Below are 23,187 nucleotides of genomic sequence, written 5' to 3'. Positions count from 1 at the left end.
AAGAATTATAAGTATTTTAAAAACTCGGCCTTATTGTTAATCATAAGTCTGTAAAATTTGTAAATAAAATTTGACCGAAAAAATTATTAAGTTATACTGATAAATTTTAATAATTTGAAAAATAATAATTTTTAAATTATATAATTATTTTTTAAGATTTCTGATGTAATTATTGCTCTCCTTCATATTTAACATTCTCATATGATTTATTATTAATAAAAATAACTACGAAATTAAATGACTTATTCTACTGCTCTGTACATTTTGGGAAGGGCAAATATTTCTCTTGCATAAAACAACACTGCGTTTGAAGCTTGTAACGCATGTTTTCATTTAATTACTCCAGATAGTCAATGCATTTGGATATCAGTTGACTTAACACAAAAATCTCGTGAAATAAATTTTCTCTTTGATAATATAAATTCTGGCATTACAATTATACGAACTATTTTGATAAAAAAAATTAGATTCTCACAAAATATTTGTTATTTACATTTTTGGATTGAAATTGAATAGCGTGTTTGGGATTATTCCGAGTCTATCTTCGAAAACGTATAACAACAAAAGTATACATATGTATATGTGTACATATACAGATTGTGATAACTTCGTAATCGAATTTATTTTGTTTTATTTACAGATTACTAATACTAGAAATATATTCTAAAATCAGAGAAACTTTGGTGCTATTTAATAATTATCAAATAATTATGTTATAAATAATATCATTATGTAAATTAATTATATTATAAATATTGATATAATATAATCCCTCTCTTTCTTTCTCTCTTTCATAAGGTCTATGCTTTCTTTTATCATCAAATTTTTAAGCGATATCAGATTAAATTAAATGTCTTTTTTTTTTTATAAAACTATTAAATATAATCGCAATTTTTCTAAAAATTATAAATATAATTTGAAAGTACATTTTAGTTGTAGAGCAGAATATGATTCAAATTTTTCCTCATAATTGAAGAAGTACGAACAAATTTTGTATACTTAAAGATAGATTTTTATTGCATTTATTTTCTTGCAATTTTTTATAAAAAGAAGAAGATAATATTTTAAATAATTATATTCGGAAACTGGCATTACTAGCATTAGTAGCATTCTAGCTATTCCGCTTAACGACTTGCTTGAAAATTCACAGAACGTACGTACGGCATTAATATAGTTGTAGAGTGATAAACCGTCGTCCCATGGTTCCTCTTTCTCACAGGACAGATTTGCTGGTCTTAAATCGTGACTACGATCCAGAGCTGCCAAACCATGCGCAAAAACCTGTACGCTATCGTACACCAAAGCTGGTTCTGCCTGAAACATATGTTTTCTTTTGACGAAAGTTCGTGCTTTGCGTAACGCATGAAAAGCTTTAGCTTTTGACGAAACTTTATGTGAAAAAAGTTTTTGCTAGTTTGATGCAAGATTGAGCTAAGTTACGATAAAATTTTAACTAAACTCCTTTTCAATTTTGTTCATAGCTTAATGATTGATCGAATGATTATTATTCATGCTCGTTAACAATCATGTCAGTTCTTATTTCACTCTACAACCAAAGTTCATTTTTTAAAATGGAATATTAAATGCATTTATCGAATATTGATTTTAGAACCAATTACACAAATTTTTTTTTTTAATTTGAAATCATAAATCTATAATTTAACAGTTGTCGAAATTATGCTTCTCTTTGATTATTAAATATTCTTCTTTTAAATGAGAAATTTTTCTTTAAAATTTATAACAAGATTTGGAAATAGCTTTAGTGAGAAAACGCTAACGAACGCACAAATTTAAACATATCAATCTTTTTATTAATATTTGGAGAAGGAAATTCTGGCGGAAAAAAATTCTGAAAGATAAATTTAGCTATTTCAGCAGATGGTGACCATCTTCGAAATCCTTGAGAGAAAACCGTGCTTAGTGTGCTCAATTGATCCGAATTAATGACATTGCGGCACTGGCCGTGGGCGAAACTCACTTAATTACTGAAGGGCTGACAAAGCTTGAACTGGACAGACTCTGCTGACCAGTTCAGTCTATTCGACTCTTCAATCCCCCTCTGCTTTTAATCTCTATTTGTCTGAAGCTAGTTTATATGGCTTAGTTACCATTTAACCTTAATTATTATTGTAGAAAATACAAAATATCACTTTCTCTAACAATATTATATACTATAACTATATAACTATAATATATACTATAATTATCACGTTATAGTTTTTTTTTTACTTTTTTTTTGTAATTTTTACTTTGCATGTATATTTAATATGTAATTAGATTTTCGTAATTAAGCTCGAAAAATGTCATCTGATACTAAAACAGTTTGCACTTTCAAAGAAAACATATTTTCAAAATTTTATGAAAATCTACAGCTTTACTATCATTTGGATTATAGGAAAAATATTTAATTCCTTGTTAATTTAAAATTTCCACCAACCTGAATGACTCCAGTTTTGTTCAAAATGGCATGTCCAATCGCTGGTTGAAAACGTTCCATCTGCTTGAGTACTTCAGCAACTTTGGGCTCTTCGAGATCTACTAAGCGAAAGGCTGTCATATTCACACTGTTATATTTGAAATCTTCTAGATCAAACGTTTCTATATCCTGTAAAGACAAATATAAAGAAAAGATTTGTTTATTTTAAACCGTTATCTGCAACTTATTAAAATACTTTAGATTTTAAATCTTGAATCTTTTTTTAAATAAATCCTTAATTATAAAATTTAAAATTTTAAATAAATTATTGCACATATTAATTTTGTTAATATATTTAACTTAAATATTATAATGTCTATTATAATGTCTATTAGTTAAATTAAATTAGCGATAAATACTTTATAATAATCAAAATTTAATTCCGAATATTAAAATTTATATCGATTATTAATAATATTTTATAAAAATTATAGAAATGGAATTGCTTATTTAATTTAAATTGCCTTAGCTCCCGTAAATAGGTAGAACTATCAATTTATTCTACATCTTTAAATGATAAGAAAATTCGACGGCCTTGATATTTAAGAAAATGTAACTGGGTAATTTTTTTTCGCTCACGGCATGGTTACGAGGTAAGCCAAGGTAAATTGAAGAAAAATGAGGCGTTTCTAGCGATTCCGTCATCATCGTAATTGCGATCGTTATAACGTAACCAATCCCAACCAGTCTTCCTCGATTCTCGCTTGGAAAGCCCGGGAGAATATGATTTATAATTATGCGGTGATACATCGTTTACGACGCAGATCGTTAAGGTAAATAATGCGACTTTTCCATGAGGTTATTAACCGATAACTGCACGGTTGCATAACAAAGTCGATTGTGGCAGATAAAGCTTCGTTTTCGTTCTTAAGCGATTTCTTTTTTCGTTTTTCTCTTAATCCCGTCATTTCGCCGCGTATTCAATCTACTCTATCGAATCGCAACAACCACAAAAGTTCCTTCCCAAATAATTTATTTAGAAATGGATATCCCTGTTTTTTCCACAAGCTTAATGGAATATTAATATTTTAAAATTAAACTTATTTACAAGACCGCATATGACTGTGAATTGTAATGCAAAAAATATATTTTTAAAAATTATAAAATTTGTTATAATTAACCGAAAAATTTTTTAAAATCGTATTTTTTTAAATCGTATTTTAGTATAATTTTGCTGAATTTTTGATGATATAGATATGAGATATTAATATTATTATTATGTCTTTACACATTATCATTACTTCATCATAGTTGTAACTTTATTGCAAGATATACTGCACTTCGTGAGATATTACTTACTCTAAACTACCTATAACTATAACAAATTTAAAGGATTAACGCGTTCATAAATTACTATCGTATGATTATATTTGAAACAAATAATCACACGATTGTAATGAATTTTTATTAAATAATTTTCTAAAAATAATACAATGATATCAATATTTTATAGAAGATATATTGTTCTCATTACAGACCAGTCAGGTTTCTGATAATGTAAAGCAATTGCTAATCGATAACCGATCGCAAGATGAACTCTGCAAATAATTCTACTGCTTCTGAATGCCATATTGTTTCACAGATATATATGGATATATGGTATATATATATATATATATATATATATATATATATATGTCTTTTCATAAACACGCTATATATGCTATTACCTAATGAAATACAGTACAATCAATATTTGATCAATGATAAGCGTGTTCGTGATATGAATTTCCGTACCGTAATTATCTTGTGTTGCTAATATATGTCAATCTCTGATTAACAAACTGTCGGGATGTATCATGTAACAGTTACATCAACGGCAAAATGTTTTGCACATGAAACTACGAGTATTACGGATTATTTTTTTGTTCTCTGCAATCGCGAATTAATTGATGAACATCTATCAAGTTGAATATATTACTCAATCATCAGAAATCATTTTAAGATGTAATTATTATAATTAAGATATAATTATGATAATATGTGAATTATCATGGATTAATTTGAATGCATTTGCGGGAAAGAGCGTGATATCGGATGGTGATTCAGTTATAAGCCGCAAAATTCGGAGGGGAACATTTGCGGGGGACATGTCGCGCGTGTTATGCATGCATGTATAATATGCACACGTACATATGTGAGTGCAAATGCATCAAACGAGAACGTACAGTTCTCTGTCCCTCGACGTACATACCGCAGCCTGTAGCTTGCGTTTGCACGTCATAACTTCGGCTACGCTAGCCGCAGGGTTTGTACGCGTCGTTAGCTCCATTTAAGATAGAAATTTCTGCCGAACAGACACGACGGATTGGAATTTGGGTTGTGCGACTCAATAGGTGGGGAGAGGATCGACGATATGTCAAAGGAGAGCGTGCCAGATGAGAGGAGAGAGCCACGTGATGACACGGGCTAACTTTCCGTGATAGGGGGAATACCCGATTCGCTGTCTCGCCCGAGAACGTCTAATTTCTATAACCGTCTGTGCTCCAAAACCAGTATGAGATAATATGCATAATAAGCTGCACATAATGTACAAAGGGAAGTGGCGTCGGTAGAGGTGCCGGTTATGAAGATGATGAATGGTACACTATAAAGTAGCGGATTCTCGTCTACGAGGATTCCCCTACGTCTAAAAGAGGCATTCCTTCTTCTTTCTTAAATGATATTACGCGATATTGCGTACCTAGTGAATGTCGGAACAACCAAATCCTCGCTCATGTTTGCCATTATGATCCTTTCATGATCAATAGGTTGTTAACGATTCTCACTATAGTAATACACTTAATTAAACAAATGTTCTATTGTAACCGATAGATGCCCAAGGCTCATTAGTGACTCATTACAATACATTAATGCAATATTCAAATATAGATTAAATTGAATTTCCCATCGAGATATAATTCTGACCATAATTATTTTAATATGATTTAATATAGATTAACATTGAATAAAGAGATTATATATCGAGAAAAATGTTAATCCAATAATTCCTGACAATTATACTTATGTATCTTGTAGTCTACTATTGCAATTAAAATTTTCTTCAGAGAATATAGAGATAATAATATTACAGAATAAAAATATAATAAACTCGTTATTATTATAGGAATATTTTACTTATTCACAGATATATATATATATATATATATATATATATATATATATATATAAAGGTTAAATGTAAAGATATACTTACAAAAGTTGTGAACATATAGTGATATCTGTAGTCATTCATTTGTAGTTGCAATATCTGTAACAAATTAGAAAGAAAATTACATTATATGACGGGCTTTCGCAATTGATATTATTTGTGCTAAATTGCACGATTATTATTATATATTACAATTATAAAAATAAATTTCATATTGTTATATTTTTTATTTAATTTAATTTAATATGATTTTACGGTGACTTTCATCTTATAATTAAATAGTAAAAGTATCTACTTTGTGTATATTCTACGTTATCTGGCAAATATATGTTTGCATGTATATTTGCAAGACGAATATTACATTGTGCATCGTTATTTCACTATCGAGCTATTGATATTGCACTCTTTGTAGTTCGATATAATTCGTCGTTTTTCATTTTCCGCGGTAAGGCCACGGCCATATGTATTGATCGATCAAGCCGCATCCTTGAGATGGAAACGAGTCAGATAAAAGAGGTCTTGCGCGGATCTTCCCGTGGAAAAAATCTCCCCGAGAAAACGGAAAGCTGGTAGGACGAAACGGGTTGTGCGAGGTTAAAATATAGGTATATATAGGATATAGGAGAAGCGTTGCATGAAAGCATGGACGTTTTTTGATTACTCGACCGGTCGAGAGTTATCCTTGGAAATTCTCAAGGGACGCAACATGCAAATAACGGGTTTGCTTCGATCACATCTGAAGCAAGATTGCTTCTCGGAATCCCACTGACAAGGTGGGAAATGGACGAAATCTAATCTCTTTTGCTTCTTATGTATTTACAGTCTTAATCCTTAGATCGCGAACGAGTTTTTCTACATTTCCCGGACTTGACTACTTCTCTCTAATGTGCAATTGCTTTATTTCTCGTTATATGTTTGTCTCACAATTGTGCTGTGGCACGACTCTCGGCCTTTTCGTTTACTATAGTAATTTTCTCGTACACACAGAATTTTTCTCATTTACCTTGCGCACTAGCTAATTTATTACAGCAAATTTAGTTCTAACTTATTTCGTACCTCTCCTGTCAACAGTGTTTATAGAGAACGGCATATAATTGCATTACATACATTATGCAGGATCAACTTGACGTGCACTTGACGTGTAATTTTATTTCGTATTTATGTTGTACAATTCATTGTAAATTAAATACTGAATAATTTATGCGTTATCTTCCCGCGTTCGTTATGTGCATAAATTATGGCGGGCGATTTTTCTCACGGTATCGAGATGCATACCCTAAGTCACAACGGCGAATAAATTTTGCCGTTTTTAGCATTATTTACATAACTGAGAAATGCGTCGATAACGCGTATTTCAATGGTGAACAATCGAGGCGTGCATTTCCGGCGCGTTGATCACCCGTCCGATTATGCAAATTTTTCTATTTATCGGCCGTGCACGCGGCAACGTTCCCAAAAGTGTTGGGAATTGTGAAAAACATCGAGTGCTTTTATCATCTCAAGCGAGCGCGAAAATAGCATGTGATTTTCATGAGCCATTTTCATCATTTGTTTTGTTACCACTGACAATTGTACGATTTAATTTCACGATCTGCCGATCTGTGTCGAACGTTTGGAAATAGGTGGATAAATATTATAAATTATCATCGCGAGTCATCTGACTGCGGTAGTCTATAATTTAAAATTATTATACAATATAAAATATTCAAATTTACTTTAGTTCATGAATTGCGCGCATTGTAAAGTGCTTAAATATGAAACAATATTTTTTTTATCATTATTACCCTTTTTCACCATTTTTATCTCGAATCAAAAGTTAAAAAGGCAACAGGCAACGTTGCTTTGAAAAGAAAAACGCAACGTATAGCCACCATTAATCCTAATTGCAAGAGTCCTTTTAATATCCATGCGTGTAGTCCCTTTGCATGTTTCTGAAAAGTTATTTATGACTCGCAATGTCCCTTGTGCGTATACAGATCTCTGCTTTCCTTCTCTCTCTTTTTTTTTTATTTTACATCCGGTAAACAACTTGTGTGTCCTTTATTGTAAGCTGATTTTTCTACGTACAGCATTTTGACGCGATTCTAAGGATACAGAAAAGATATACTTTGAATAGTTGTTAAAATAAAGTCTCGCGGGGCAGAAGATAACCATTTACAATCTATGAGTTCACCTAAACTGCACCATATCGCTCGCGTCCGCTTCATCGATCGGCAGTTTTCCCACGTAGACTTCTCCAATTTTTCGAATAAGTGTTAGCGATCGTGAAAGAATAAAACGATGAAATTTTTGCCGATGAGTTCTAATACTTTCCCTTTTATAAAACAAGCTCGAAAGAACATTTTGCGCTCATGAGCTCTATTCAGTTCAGATAGACTTTCTGACACTTTTTATATTTATAATGAGATATGTAAGTATGTACTCAAGTTTTGCAAGAAAGAGATACTAACAAAGACGTTATAAGTGTAATTATAAGTAAGTTTGCAACGACTTATAATTATAACTATAACAACAGAAATTTAGTAATAAAAGATTTATTGACTATTTATTCTGACAAGAATAAAAAATGATCAAATTCTTAAATAATGATACCAGTAAGCTTCAATGATTCATGTTTGCACGGTCTGCTGCTCTTTTGCTCTATAGTACTTTATTGAAAAAAATATGTGATATCGATCCGGGGCAATTTGTCAAAGTTATCACGCGAGAGATTAAGCGATGTGGAAAAATAAGATAAATTTATACGTTTTGATCTTTGAAACATAGTCATAGAAAATAAAAGAGACAGTTAATGTACAAAAAATGGAGATTATAGAAACTTTCGCCAAGAAAGATAAAATCGATGTTTAAATATCTAGATTTTTAGCAAAACGATGTCAAATATCAAATCATTTAGGACTCACCGCTCGAAAAAATTGCTGCATGTGCGCTGGATCTGTGTCGACAATCAGCTTGAAGATTTCTTTGTGTCTAACCTCCCGCAGGACTTGTCTGTAAGATATAGGACCCGCCTGACGGATGTACATTTCAGTTCTCACGGATGGGGGGGATTTCACAAGATCCTGCAGTTTGAACAGTCCTGCAAAACAGAAGAGAGGTATTTTTTTTTAAGCAAATTAGTCTTCAGCGCGACGCCGAGATCTTTATTATTGTGTTTTTTCATACATATTTTTCTTTATAAAGTATATAAAATTATCTTAATAACAAGATATTTTGAAACATAAAATCTGATTATTCATTACCATTTTCTCAAATACTTATATGAAATATGAATTCATAGCTCTTATTTTACATAATTTTTATATCATTGAAATGTGAAAGAACTTTTTTATAAGTTGAAATAATAAAACATTTTTAATTATTTTTAATTACTTTTAAATGTTAAAAAAATTTCTTTTATTTGTTAAGCATTATAACAATGATAAAGGTAATAGGTTGTTATTCTCAAATGTATTGTATTGTTGCGAGAATTGTATTGTATTGTAGCGAGAAAAATGGAAATAGAGAAATGGGAATAGAGATGGAATAATGTAAGAGATAATGGTATAAATGTTCGGAAAAATGTTCTTTGCTCGACAAATAAATTAACTGATTTTCCTGGATTCAGGATTTCAAAGAAAAACCTCCACAATCCTCCGCTCATATATTCTAATCTGACCAACACCTATATTCTTGTAAAAATAACATAACAGATTATTTTTACGTATGATTGACTATATAAACAATATAAATATAACAAATATATTTCTGCACAGAACTGTAACACAGTTGTTTGCCAGCTATGGCGAAAGAACAATGTGGGAAGAGAAAGTTGTTAATTTGATTTACGGAGAGATTTGCAACTAAACTATCAAGACCGTGATTTCGATAGAGAACTTTTTATAATTACTTTTGCAGTGCTAACGGGATTTGTATGGATGTAACTAAGGAGATATCGCAACTTTCACAATTCACTTCCATCCGATTGTTCCTCGACTATTTCTTAAGTTACTACTGTCGATTCGAGATTTCCATTGCGTGCACAGAATTTATATATATATATATATATATATATGTACATATATAATAAATAAATAAATATATATATATATATATTTGTTATATTCGTTAATTAATTGCAATTCGATCGAAGTTTGTTTTTTTCTTCCTGTTCCAATTATATAAAAATAAATAGAATTAATCATTGACGTAATGATTAAATTATTTAGTCTGTACTAAAAAAGATTTTGAACAATTATAATAATTTTTATAATTAACAAGCATTTTTTAAATTGTTATAAATTATAATTAAACTACAATTAAATTTTTTAATATTAAAATATTAAAAGAACGAAAAATATTATCATTGACTTAGTGCATTCAGCACATTAGATACTTTCAATTTCCAAGCGGCGAGTCTTCTGACTTTACTAAAGGATACAAATCTGATAAAGTCGTGAGATTCCCAGTGTAATCTTACTTTTCCGTATTTCTAAAGGAAACTTCTCGGACACCCAGGTGGATGTCGCCGACTTTGAGCTCGCTAATTACTCCCTCGTAATGATCGTGACGAATAGAGCGACGGCAAGAAGAGGATCGATAAACAGCTAGAGGACGACGAAAGGGAAGCAGAAGAAGATAAATCTTCTGGCGCTTTAACGAGCGTAGCCTGCAGGAGAACTGCATTTTGCACAAAATGTAAAATTGAAAAATGGTAAACTTCACTTTGAACAAATCGAGCAATTATGGTTGCTTGCATACTTCTTTTCCATTTGTGTACAAGATGTTCTCAAACCCAAGAACATAATTTCAATGACAGTTTCTTTGAATGAGTTAGCGCTGATTTTTTTCTGGTATTAATCTTTATATCGAGACTTGCTTATGAATAATTGAAAATGAAATAAGTTTTACGAGGCTATGATACAATTAAATATTAACTACAATTAATGTGATACACTTAAATAATATAATTATTATTTGCACGTACTTATATATTGTTTATTAAATTAAATTTATGTAAAAAACTTAAAGTAAGTGACGGAGTAGAAATATCTCAGATACTGGTCAGAATGAAAATCGAGGTTCTCTTATAACAACCTAAACGCGAGCACCATGCTCGAAGAAATGTGTGAAAGGGAAAGTAGGAAGATTGCGAGGGTAGTTTGGTTTACAAAATTAACTCAGTAGATAGCAGTAGCTATCACACAGTGTTATATCTCGGAATTTATGACAGCATTGCATGATACAGAAAGAGAAGGCGGAAAAGAATTCAGGAAAAATGTATACTGTTCTTGTTCCCTCCTCATTTTGACGATAACTTTTATGTGTGAGATCTCTTGACCTCATTGAAGTCATAGATACAATTCAATATAGATACTGCAACATACTCGTTTCTACAAACTTTTAAATGTTATCTTGAAAGAGTATAGCTTTGTCATACATGCTTATATTATTTTTAAAAGATTCGAATCTGTTTAAAATTGTTTAGGAAAATTAATAAACAAAAATTTTTAATTAGTAATTTAATACATTTATACAACATATAAATAATTTATTCGAAGAGGTTTAAAAAGTTATTAGCACAAACATTAAATATGTTCTAATAGTAATATTTTGTAATAAATTTAATTTAACTAAACAGATGTTGAACTTTTATGAGGGAACGGTGGGTGCAAGTCTAAATGAGTACGCAGCTGTTACCATTGTTAAACCGAAGTGATAATTAATTATTTAAAATTAAAAGCGACTTTTACAATTTTACATATCACGTTATTGTACACGTATTCCTGCTTCGAAATCACGAATGTCTCGCCGTCACATTAAATCATTCATTATTATTTTACGCCGAAAAATGAAACTTTTCACACCCGGTAAAGTTTTAACGAACTGCGAAACTAGGCGTTTCTCCGGCTATGAATAACTAAATGACAACGAACGAGGCAGAGGGCTTGCCAAATTTGCAAAGTGCTTGGGAGAGGTTTATTCAAAATCTCGGAGCGGTTCTCATTATACTTGAAACTCGCTAATTAAACTTATTAAATAACAATTATTGTTCGAGAATTTACAAAATCACTGCGTTTATTGAAACTGCAAATCGTATCATTCTCTCGATTGATGTCGGCGCCGCTTAACGTTTAATGACGTTTAAGTGAGCGACTTTGCACGTTAAAGTTTTAACGAATTCGTGAGATGTGGATTTTCTAGACTGATGAATATTTAGATGATACTGGAATGCGGGATGTTACATTTCTCCGAGCGAGCTATAGCAGAGACTCTTTCGACGCGCATCGCTTTTACAGCGAGGAATTTTGAAACGCCTTGCCTCGTCCCCTCGTCGTGGATTTATGGCGGGCTATAGACATTGGGGGGGCTTGCGCAAAAAAAGCGCACTGTTTCCGTTTCCTCTCGTTTTATCGCTAACGGCAACGTTCTACTTCGTGCTCCTGTTATACGCCACGTTACATCGTCCAATCAAGAGCGGCAATTTAGGGAAGATAAGGTCGGAGACTTTCCACTTTTTCCCTCGCAAGAGAACTGAGGAAAAGGACTCATTTCACAAATGTATATGGTAGATCCACGATATTCATCATTAATCATTAGAACGCAACGAAAGAGATAGAAAATAAATTTTATTTACACTTAAACAAATTTAATAAAATAAATAATTTTTTGGATACGTTAAATAAATAAATTGTTCGCGTAAATAAAAAATTTTACTTCTGATCTCCAAATCAAATTCTAATTGTGTTTACTTTGAATAATTATTTTATTATGGCGATATTACAACTGTTTTTTGTACTTAGACAAATAAATGCAAATACTTCCTCTTGAATATAGACGGAAGAGACGCGAATAAATTCATACATTTTCTCTCTGTATGGACGGTGATAGTTAAAATATACTAATGCGATTCGAAAAGAATGGAAATGGTGGATGACTTCGGCGTAGATATTATACGTCAACTCCATGTCGGAATTTCGATGAGCCGCGGATGGTGCCAATCCGTCGCGAAATGGAAATGGGCGCCAAGAGGAACCATGGGAGCCGTGACCAAGGGGATTAAGTCGACGGCAAAAAGTGGCAAGAGAGCAGAAAGTGGGGGAGTAATCTCGTGAGCGGTCGTCGCAAATTTACGTCGTCGTATGTAAACGCGTGCGTTACTTCCGCGTGCGAGTGACAGGCCGACATTTCGAACTGCGGTGAGATTCCACTTCCGGCGCCTGATTCCGACGTTCTATTTGCATAGAACGCATCACTGACGCTGCGGAGAAAACAAAAATGAAATGAAATAAAATAAAAACGTGTTTGCGTAATGAACGCGTCGGCGGTGCTAACGAGATCGGCCCTCCTGCGGATATCCATGGAGTAGTTTCCACGTTGCTGTTATACGATGCTTGCGATAAAATGAGTTTCGTTTGATCGAGAAATCTTTCAGCTTGGACGCTGTATTAATATTGTCTACATGTTTGTACTCACGATCCATCGCGTTTCGTTAAAATCATTTTTGCTGCTTTCGGACGAACGTGTAATGGTATCACACCGCAAGAATTATTTAAAGTAAATTGATACATACGAATTTCTATATATAACATTACATTGAAAATAAGATTAAAAAGGATAGATATTAATAAGATATCGAATATTATTTTGTTAGGTTATACATGTATGAGTGTGGACTCGAGGGTGTGGATTGTCGAGCAGTAGTTTTTCGAATTGTTTATTGTTTATTGTTTTTCACTCACCATAATCCTCTTCATAAATAATGGCCACTCTGGTCCAGTTTAGAAAGGAAATAAGATCTTTGAATGCTTTGTTAAGCTGATCTTGTGCGGGATATAAGTTGATACTGAACTCCTTGAAAGTGGGTTCGAAATCGACCCGCGCTTCGAGGTGAGGGACGTCCAATGCTTCACATATACTTTGTATATGAGCGCCTAAAAGTGGGTCGGATGGTCCGAAGATTCCTTGCACCGATCTTGATAATTGCTTGCAAGCTGCAATAAAAATTAAATAACTCTAAACAATTTAACATAAATGTTTAAAAATTATAAAACAATTATTTATTAACCACAGATGCGAAATTTTATTGATAGTCTAGATTTTGTGCAAATGGTCATTTCAATTATTCTTTTATAAAATATTAAACATTAATTTAGTATTATTTCTCTTATAATTTTATGTATTTTATGTTTTAAAATTTTTTCAATGATTGTGAGATGTATTTTAGAAATACTTCACTAGCATATTAAAAGTAAATACGACAATATGATATAAGACGAACGGGAAAGATGTCAATGGGGGCATGAGGGCGTGCTAAAACGAAGATTGGAGAACGACTGGTTCTGACATATCAATTTCATATTTCTAGATGAAGCGCACTTGGAAGCTTCAGGCTACTCTTGTATCAGCGAAAGCTGCAGAAAATTGATGATATACTCTTTTGATCTTCGTTACTGTTCACTCATAATCTTGCATAATAGATTATTGTTTCAAAACAGTTCTATAATATTTTCATAACTGAAAGTAAGTAATTTTCACAATTGAAAGTAATTTATCTTAAAATATCCTCTTTATCAAGTTTAATGAAAGCAATGATATAAAAATTATGGTAAATAGAAATAAATGTGTTTTTCTTTAATAAATTTCAAGGATTTCAAATGTAACGCAGTTACAAATAAAAATTTTCATTTCTGTTTTGTTGATTCTGTAAATATTTTACTCCTGTATGGACTCGATTATAAACTTATTAATTTATAAATTTCAATTAAAATTAAACAATTGAAAAAATACAATAGTTAATATGTTTGTAATCGAATAATGCATTGATAAATGAAATTGCGAGTAATTTGTTTATATCGTGTATATTTGCTTTAAAAATAAAAATATTGATAGATTAACGGGGGCAATGTAAAAGCAAAAATAGGATTGAATAATATTAAAATATTTATACGAATATGCAATATTATTAGACAATTTCTTGGAGATAACATGATATATGATTTACGATCTTTTGATATACGCATTCTTTGGCGAGTAGACGGGGAATTGATACATTTCTTTAACGGTTCAGTTTTCTTATCCATTATCCTTGAAGGAAAAGCCCTCCGGGCCATGGCTTTATTTTTCCTTACATCTCGAATTATTCCTGGCACGCTTGTAAGGGAGAGTTGGATTGAAAGATAGATAAGTTTGATTTTCGTAGTACTATTACTATTACTACTACTACTACTACTACTACTACTACTACTACTACTACTACTACTACTACTACTACTACTACTACTACTACTACTACTACTACTACTACTACTACTACTACTACTACTACTACTACTACTACTACTACTACTACTACTACTACTACTACTACTACTACTACTACTACTACTACTACTACTACTACTACTACTACTACTACTACTACTACTACTACTACTACTACTACTACTACTACTACTACTACTACTACTACTACTACTACTACTACTACTACTACTACTACTACTACTACTACTACTACTACTACTACTACTACTACTACTACTACTACTACTACTACTACTACTACTACTACTACTACTACTACTACTACTACTACTACTACTACTATTACTTCTAAGGATTCGTTGGCTGAGTTTTATCGTTGCATTCTGAATTATTCACAAGTATTTGTTTGTTTTCGTTGCGGAAATTATGATTTATGGCTGCACTAAATTCCACGCGCGTTGTACATATAAATTGTATTAATGTTCATCTTTGCGGAATTAAATTTCTCATTAATGCATTTTTACTTACGAAAAATTATTTCATTGATGCTACTTTTTATAACAATGAAATATTTTATATTTTATTTATTTAGTCAGTTTTTAGTCAGTATTTAATCATTATAATTGATTAAGGACTAAAAATTAATAACTAGATAAATTAATTCTCCAGCAATAATAATCCAGCAACAATATTAGATAGTGCAGATGAAGCAGTTGCCTTTGCTTAAAGGAATAAATATAATAATTGTAATGAAATACTTTTAGAAAAGATATCAATGATTTTAAGTGTTCTCAATTTTTCTTTTACATAGAAAAGATTTACCATAGTATTACTGATCAGAAATATGTTGCTAATAATTTTATATAATTTGCTTTTGCATCTATTCTTCTGTATTTTATTAATTCACTTTTCAGACATTTGACACTATGGTATACATATCGTAAGCGTAAGAGTCAAAGTCCGCGGTCTCACGTTTACTAGAGCTTATCTGAGGTAGTCATTCGACAGTAAAAAATATTATTAGCTGTATGCTTGCTTGGCTCGTTTGTTTTCGAAGATTACCGCAATTTCGTTCTAAAACTCTTGTTTGTAATACGAACCTGATTAACTTGCCTGAATGATTTATACAAAGGTGGACAAACATACAATGAGCCATTTCGTAGAATGCACACTTTATTGTCATAGATAGCAAAATTTCTCGTCGCACTCGTTGATTAAGTCGAACGTTCCGTCCGAGAGTAAATAAGAATCGTTACCTCGTTACGATATCGCAATTTCGTTTAACGAACCGACGCTTATCCGTTTTGCGGTAATGAGTGTGGCAGTTTCCGCACAAAGAACCGCGCTAGAGCTTTCTCATGACTTTTATGAGCTCAATATAATGCACAGTACGATCAGCTCCCACAATTTCGCAAAATTATCACAATTAAAGTGATAATAGTGCTGTATGTCTACGGTACTTGAAGACACTCTTTCTTAATTGCTGTGGACGCTTCGTTAAATAAATAATTATTTTGAATGGTTAGATAGACTTATTTAAAGCTGATGGAACGTAAAACAAATATATTTTATTAATTTATTTAGAACAAAGAATATAAATATTAAAAAAAGGGATTTAATTATTTCAGTATTATTATTTGAAACAAAATAATTAAATAATAAAAAAATGGATATAAATATGTTTTTCTTTCTATTATAATTATAATTAATATTTCCACTGAAATTTTGTGTGTGTGTGTGTGTGTGTGTGTGTGTGTGTGTTAAATTTTTTTATTAGCAAAAAGTTTATCTAATTGTTGAATTTCTCTTAATACATTGTTGAGCTTTTTAAAATCCAAAATCCTAATTAATTGCCACGTAATTGCGGTATACTCTCTGCGATCACTGTCGTAACGCGGTTGAAGGATGATCCGGTAAACGTTCTATCTCGTTAGTTCCGTCATTAAAAGTTACATAAGCAACTCTGCACTCGCATGCTTGCGAAACTTTCTCATATACAGTTGTCAGTTTGAGTTACCAGCGGATTAAACCTACTGACAATGACGAGCTGTAAATCTCTTTAAAAAGCCATCGCGAAGTCGTTAGGAGAGCGGAAGAGGGAAGCAGACAAGTGAGATGGGGTTGTCTATTAGGATTACGAGTGCAATGTGCGAGTGGAGTTTCTCCGTAGACACTGAAAAATAAAATCCGGCGAAATAATCGCTTCGTCATTTGGTTAGCTGCTCGCCATTTCTGGCCGTAGCTTTCGTAAAACGGAACCTCCCATTAAAGTATTCCGCCTCGGTGGCCTGGGTCGCTGCTCCTTAAAGTTATCCAATCAATTTCCCTGGTTTAGGTCTCTTCCGATTCCTATCTTCCTTTGTTTTCTACTTTCGCGGTGATCTGAGTAAAATTACACCTACGATGTAAACTTGAAACGAAATTTGTGCGAGATCCCTTTTATATGACACTTGAGAATTGACACTTGGGACAATATTTTTTTGACTGTGACAGAAAATTAATAAAGACTTATATATTTTTTTATCGCTAAATAATTTAGTTTCTTACAACACTAGAACATACAACAAAATTGTGCTGTGCATCTGTGATATTAGAGGAAAGAAAATTTTTCTGAACATAACAGAAAAAGTTACTGAACTACTACTTTTACTTTAAAATAATTTGTTATTAATTATTTTCAATGACACGTTAAATTTATATTTTTAACTTAAAATTATATGAATTAAATTTAATTGAATGTTATTTTTTTGTACTCTTTTACACACTTTTTCAAGATTGAATAATTATTAAATTAACGATTGCTTTTCTAACTGTGATTCTATTGAAACAAAGTGAACGAAAGTATATTTTAATTAAAATAGAAATAAAATAATAAAATGTATTTATGTGATAATATTCACACAATACATAATATATTTTAAATTCCTACTATGAAAAAAGAACATAAATAATTCATTTTCATGTTTATTCTATGTTTTTAAGGAATATAATAGCAATATCTCACACTCTTTTGACAATCAATTTGCATACAATTTATTTTTCTAACGGTAATATGTCACAATACTTTGTAATCCGCGCGTAATATGCTTTTAGAAATTCATAGAGGATTTTCTTGAGTTGAGTATTTCGCCGCGAATTCAATTTCCTATTGAGGCTTTGTTCCTCGTTTGTTGTGTCAGAGAGCCGACATAACAGTGCGGAAAATAAAGAATCTTATGTAACAGTTCTCTAAAGGCTAAGAAAACAAACCTGTGCTGGCTCTCTAAAAGCTTCTAAAATGCAACTTTTTTATAATTTAATGAAAGTTCTTTCTAGTTTGATAAGACTGTATGAAAAAAACTTCTTATCTTATGATCCGATAATTTTATTATTTTGTAGATATAATAATAGGGTTAATATAAAAAACAAAAATATATATATATATATATTTTTTAGTCATCATATATATCGAGAAAGATGATGCTTTAATTCTTCTATATAGATCTTGTGATACATAAATATTCGATTCTATCTCAGTAGAGTATAATTTCAATCCATTCAAAAGTTTCCGCGTGAAGAAATCCAGGCCGTGGACACATTAGACGAAGATAACACAAACGGCGCGAGCATCAGCCACGATTACTTTTAGGCGAAATGCATCACGGCATATTAGGCGCGAGTCAACTGAGTTCTCGCATACGCAACATTAAACTCGCGCAGAGATCCAGAAATGAAAAAATGTATACAGGCACCTATCCCGGGCGGCACACATGAAAGATTTATCGCGGGGTGAGCCAGTTTACAAAAGAAAAGTTAGAAAAGTTTGCGCCGGTTTCGACACGGTTCAACCCCGTTCGAAAGAAGAAACTGCTGCGGTGAGAACGGAATGGAAGCGAAATAATCTTTCCAACTATGGATATCATTTTAAGTATGCCGTAGAGGGAAAAAATATACGTGAATTCTTGTTATGCATAATGGGATTCTATAGGCGTATTTATGGCGAAATATTTCCCTCTTGGAGAAACCTAGGAGGGTGTAAATGGTCGCACAATTCCTTGATACTTTGCCAGAGAGGAGAGAGAGAGAGAGAGATAGAGAGAGAGGGAGAAGGGAGAATGATAAAAACGCTGATATAAATATATATTTATCATTTATATAACTGTTTTGATATATATTTAGTTATTTATAGAAAAAAGAAAATGATGAATTGTTTTTTTAACAAAATTTTATAAAATATTTTTTATTTATTATATATTTTTTATATTTCTTATTCGTTGTTGTAGCCATTTATTGGCTCTATTCTGTAAAAAAATAGAATAAACAATCTCTCGAGATATGTATATTTTGGTGGATTTAAAATTCGTGGTATAAACACAGATCCGTCGTGACCTCGTTTATCTCACTTGTTCAATAAGTTAAGAATCTTCGCAGAGCTCCAAGAAGAAAATTTTATGTGCTCCCGAGATAGTTACATGATTTAATGCTTTAATCGTTATATCATATTCGCACACTTCATATATACACATATATAAGCGGTTTCCTGCTAGCGCAGAAATCTTATTGATCTCTATATATTTCTATCTTGCGCGGAATCTTCTTGAAAGAAATTATGCATCACTGAACGCTGGTTGTGTGCATTCTGTAACTCATCAGTCATATTGAAACATTTAACGTTTGTTAAATCGCATTTATATTTTTTTTTTCTTTTGGATAACAAAGTGACTTCTCTATCGTAAGTTTGCGAAGCACAACTTGAGAATCGCCGAGATAAACCAAACAAATGGAATCTCTACTACGCAATGTAGAATTTTGTAAGAAAACACATTTCGAAGAGACATTGCTCCGTGGCGAATTCATAACCGGTCGGGTTCGTTGCACGAGATTTATCCGGCCGTACTCGCGATCGCGCGAGAGACATTGTTATGGTTTCGGCTCTCAGAGTCGATCCGGTTTCGTGTTATTTTACATAAATCTGAAGCTACATCATGTCGCGTGCGACGTCCTCGCGCTGTAATTCACGCTATAGCTGACCGCTAACTGAATTGCTTTCGCTAGGCTTCCTGCCAACTTTTAAGCTCGCATGTCAAAAGCGCTCCACCGACAGGAGATTCGCGTCGTGCTTTAACCGCCAGTCTTTTGATTGTGTCAAAACGGGGATTAAATTTATTAATTAGCTAGTTTTAGATAGTATCATATCACTATTCACAAATATCAGCTGACTCGCACTCTGGCAAAGTTAATTTACGTTTTATATTGCATAAATTGCATAAACTAGATATATTTTGATTTATACTTCTTCTATTTATACTTCTTTCATATTCATAGTATGATATGTAAAACATAAAGTTAGTTTTCTACCAATTATGAAATATTCTTTACGAAAATATATTCTGAAGGAATAAATAATCAAATTCCATTTTTATTATTCTTTTACTAACTTTTTTAATTCTTATTAACAACAATATAATATTATTAAAATATATGTTAATAATGTTAGATTCTGTCACTTAATAAGTTTCACTTAAGAGTATAATTAGTGTTCGATCACTTAATTTCTGATGAATAATAGATTCGTGCTTTATCGATATCAATGCATCAATACATTCTCGTATGGAAGTCATATTGGGTTGCAAAGATACAGATATGATTTTCGAGAAAGAGATAACAGACAATCAATTATTCAAATAATATTTAACTCTATCGTGATAATACTCTTCATTTTTTCTAATTATACAAAGTCATGTACTATTTTCTTACCTTTTTTGGACGTGCGAAACGAATCGTCTTTAGGCACATATTGGATATCGTAAACCAATGTTGTATTCGCCAAGAGAGTCTTATCCTTGTTGATTTTATAAATGGCATATTTGAATGCCAACTCCGACGGGCTATCCTTCTGATCCTCAGTAAAGATCGCTCCTGTAACAATTTAAATAAATATATTCTTTAAGCATTAATTTTTGGTCTCGTATCCGAGACTTGTTACAGCAACCATGAATTATTAATGTTAGACAGCCTAAGTATTAATTGTGCTAATAAGATATAACTTTCAGAATGCCATAATAATGATAAATGTAATATTGAGATTTTATAAAAGAGTATAAATATAAGATATATCATAAGAATTGTTGCAAACAGAATCGCTTTGATTGATTTTGATTTCTTCTAGTATTTTTATTTTTCTCATAAATAAAGATTAACTGTAAAAATTAATAAAATTTACAATTAATTCATCATGAAAATCTTATTTATTTATAATCAGATATAATTATTATGTACGTCAAAGAATTAGAAAAATTTTCAAAATTGATTTTAAATATGTATATCTGATTATAAATAAGATTTTTATGGTTAATTAATTGTAGATTTTATTAATTTTTATAGTTAATATTTGTTTATAAAAAAAGTAAAAATACTGGAAGAAGTTAAAATTAATCGAAGCGATTCTGTTTGCAGTTTCTGTTCTTTAAATTGATATTTTGTCTCTTTTGATAATTGAAATATCGATACATATTTCACTAATTGCCTACTATTTTAGAATAGTATAAGACAGCATAGAATTTCATTTCGAAATTAGGTTATATACTTGAATTGCGAATGCAGGTTTCCAGGGAAATGCGTCCATACCAGAAGCAGAAATGAAGCTAGTAACGGACGAATCTAAAAAGAAAATTCCGGCGCCGCTAAAAGAAACTGAATTCATTGAAAGTTATAACTGAGTTCGTGAACTTGCAATAACGATCTCTTTCGTATCTAGTCGTACATATCTATCTACATATACAACGGTAAGATACCGCGCGATTCTCTCCTAAATTTAATTAATGACTTCGCCACGGCGTAGCTCACTTCGAACGCGAGTTTTAATTAAATTCGAATAATTACCGCGGCCAAAACCACGTTCGCGGTATCAGGAAGTACTTCAGCGGAAACGTTCTCGTAAACTAAAACGTTGACTTTGCGTCAAAAATAATCAACATTGAAGATTGCGCCTATACAATCAACCAAAATTGTTTGAAGCGGAATAACTGATAAAAAAATAACTAACTGAAGCATTTTTAATTGTTTTTTTTAAATAAACTAGAAAATATTAATTGATTCTCTTTCTCTCTCTCTCTCTCTCTCTCTCTCTCTCTCTCTCTCTCTCTCTCTCTCTCTACCTATCTATCTATCTAAATATGAAAAATAAAATTGATGTCAATTAACAACTTATCAGCAAAATCATACTCATTTTTTGTTTCTTTCAATAAGAAGAAATAACAGCAATTAATATTGTTGAGTGTTTAACAAATAAATAATCAGACGATTTTTTATTTTTATAAATACATCTGCAAATATCAAGTATTGTACTTTTTAATATTTTCCTATGCTGAAAACTAATATTTTCGTAAAAATATATAGAAAATAATATGAGATATATAATTAGTTGTTTTCTAATTTATATTATTCTTCACCATCGTTCATTAGAAAATTCCGGGAACGCAAATCTTCACTCATTTAAAAGCAGCTTAAGTGAAGGCACTTTACCGCCTGAAAATCGCTTAACATAAATGCGCGGTTCGTGGCTTCACCATTCTTTACATTATCATCGTTTTCGAAACTCCGGTAATTAACTTTAAAAATCTCTTTCTCATTTTTTTTTTTCGCAAATTCATTGAATAAAACACTTCTCAAAATGATATCATTTTCTATATGAACTTTATTGCAACTAATCCATTTCGAAGTAATCCAACCGTTAATCTCCAGAAACACTCTGCTCAGTAACTTCAATTTTCCAACTCTATCTCGGAATACGTGGCTGTTGCAACCTTTGAGTTTTCACACGAAGGATCATATCTTCTTCTACTGAAAAGAACAGTTAGGAACAATGATTTTTTTCTAAAAAAGTCCAAACTTTTTTTATTCTATTGAGTTAAAGACTTTTTTTTATGTTTTCATTGTTTTAAAAATATTAAAAATATAAATTATTTGGAAAATAATCTGCATACAGAAAATAATTGTTTAATCAATATGTGCACATTACTTACTTAAAAAATTATATAAACTAATATTTAAATTTAAAGTCTTACTACTAAATAGATTATTAAAAAAATTTAATAGAAGTTTACATTATAAACACCTGTGAAATAATTCTCGATTAGAAACATTTGTCTTCTATTAAATTAGAAGACAAATATTTATAATTATCTATCTTATAAAGTAAATCATTAAATTGCAGAACAAATTGTGATATTATTCTCCAAAGTTTTATTTTTTCTTATATTTAATTTTTAAATGTATTTAATAATATAAAAATCTTGCATTTAATCATGATACATAGATACGCAAATTTATCTTT

The 23,187-nt window shown here is 31.3% G+C and overlaps 1 protein-coding gene across 11 annotated transcripts in view; it reads right to left on the bottom strand.

The window, feature by feature from the left end:
- The window catches only part of LOC105427216 (glutamate receptor ionotropic, kainate 2), a 128,203-nt gene that overhangs the window by 33,031 nt on the left and 71,985 nt on the right, over positions 1–23,187 (bottom strand). For all 11 annotated transcript variants that reach the window (XR_016140500.1, XM_089082084.1, XM_089082085.1 and 8 more), the window contains 6 exons: positions 20,610–20,771; positions 13,349–13,600; positions 8,531–8,706; positions 5,673–5,726; positions 2,438–2,605; positions 1,162–1,314 (listed from right to left, as the gene is read on the bottom strand). Coding sequence is in view for 10 of the 11 variants with exons in the window: in XM_089082084.1 (XP_088938210.1) it covers positions 1,162–1,314; positions 2,438–2,605; positions 5,673–5,726; positions 8,531–8,706; positions 13,349–13,600; positions 20,610–20,771 (965 nt within the window). In the remaining variant the exon portion in view is untranslated. The remainder of the gene's footprint in view (positions 1–1,161; positions 1,315–2,437; positions 2,606–5,672; positions 5,727–8,530; positions 8,707–13,348; positions 13,601–20,609; positions 20,772–23,187) is intronic.

This window comes from Pogonomyrmex barbatus, unplaced genomic scaffold (genome assembly GCF_055798465.1).
Source record: "Pogonomyrmex barbatus isolate J1 unplaced genomic scaffold, ASM5579846v1 scaffold5, whole genome shotgun sequence".
NCBI classification, from domain to species: Eukaryota; Metazoa; Arthropoda; class Insecta; order Hymenoptera; family Formicidae; genus Pogonomyrmex; species Pogonomyrmex barbatus.
Note: the sequence above shows the minus strand (reverse complement) of the source record. Positions and strands in the feature narration are given on the sequence as shown.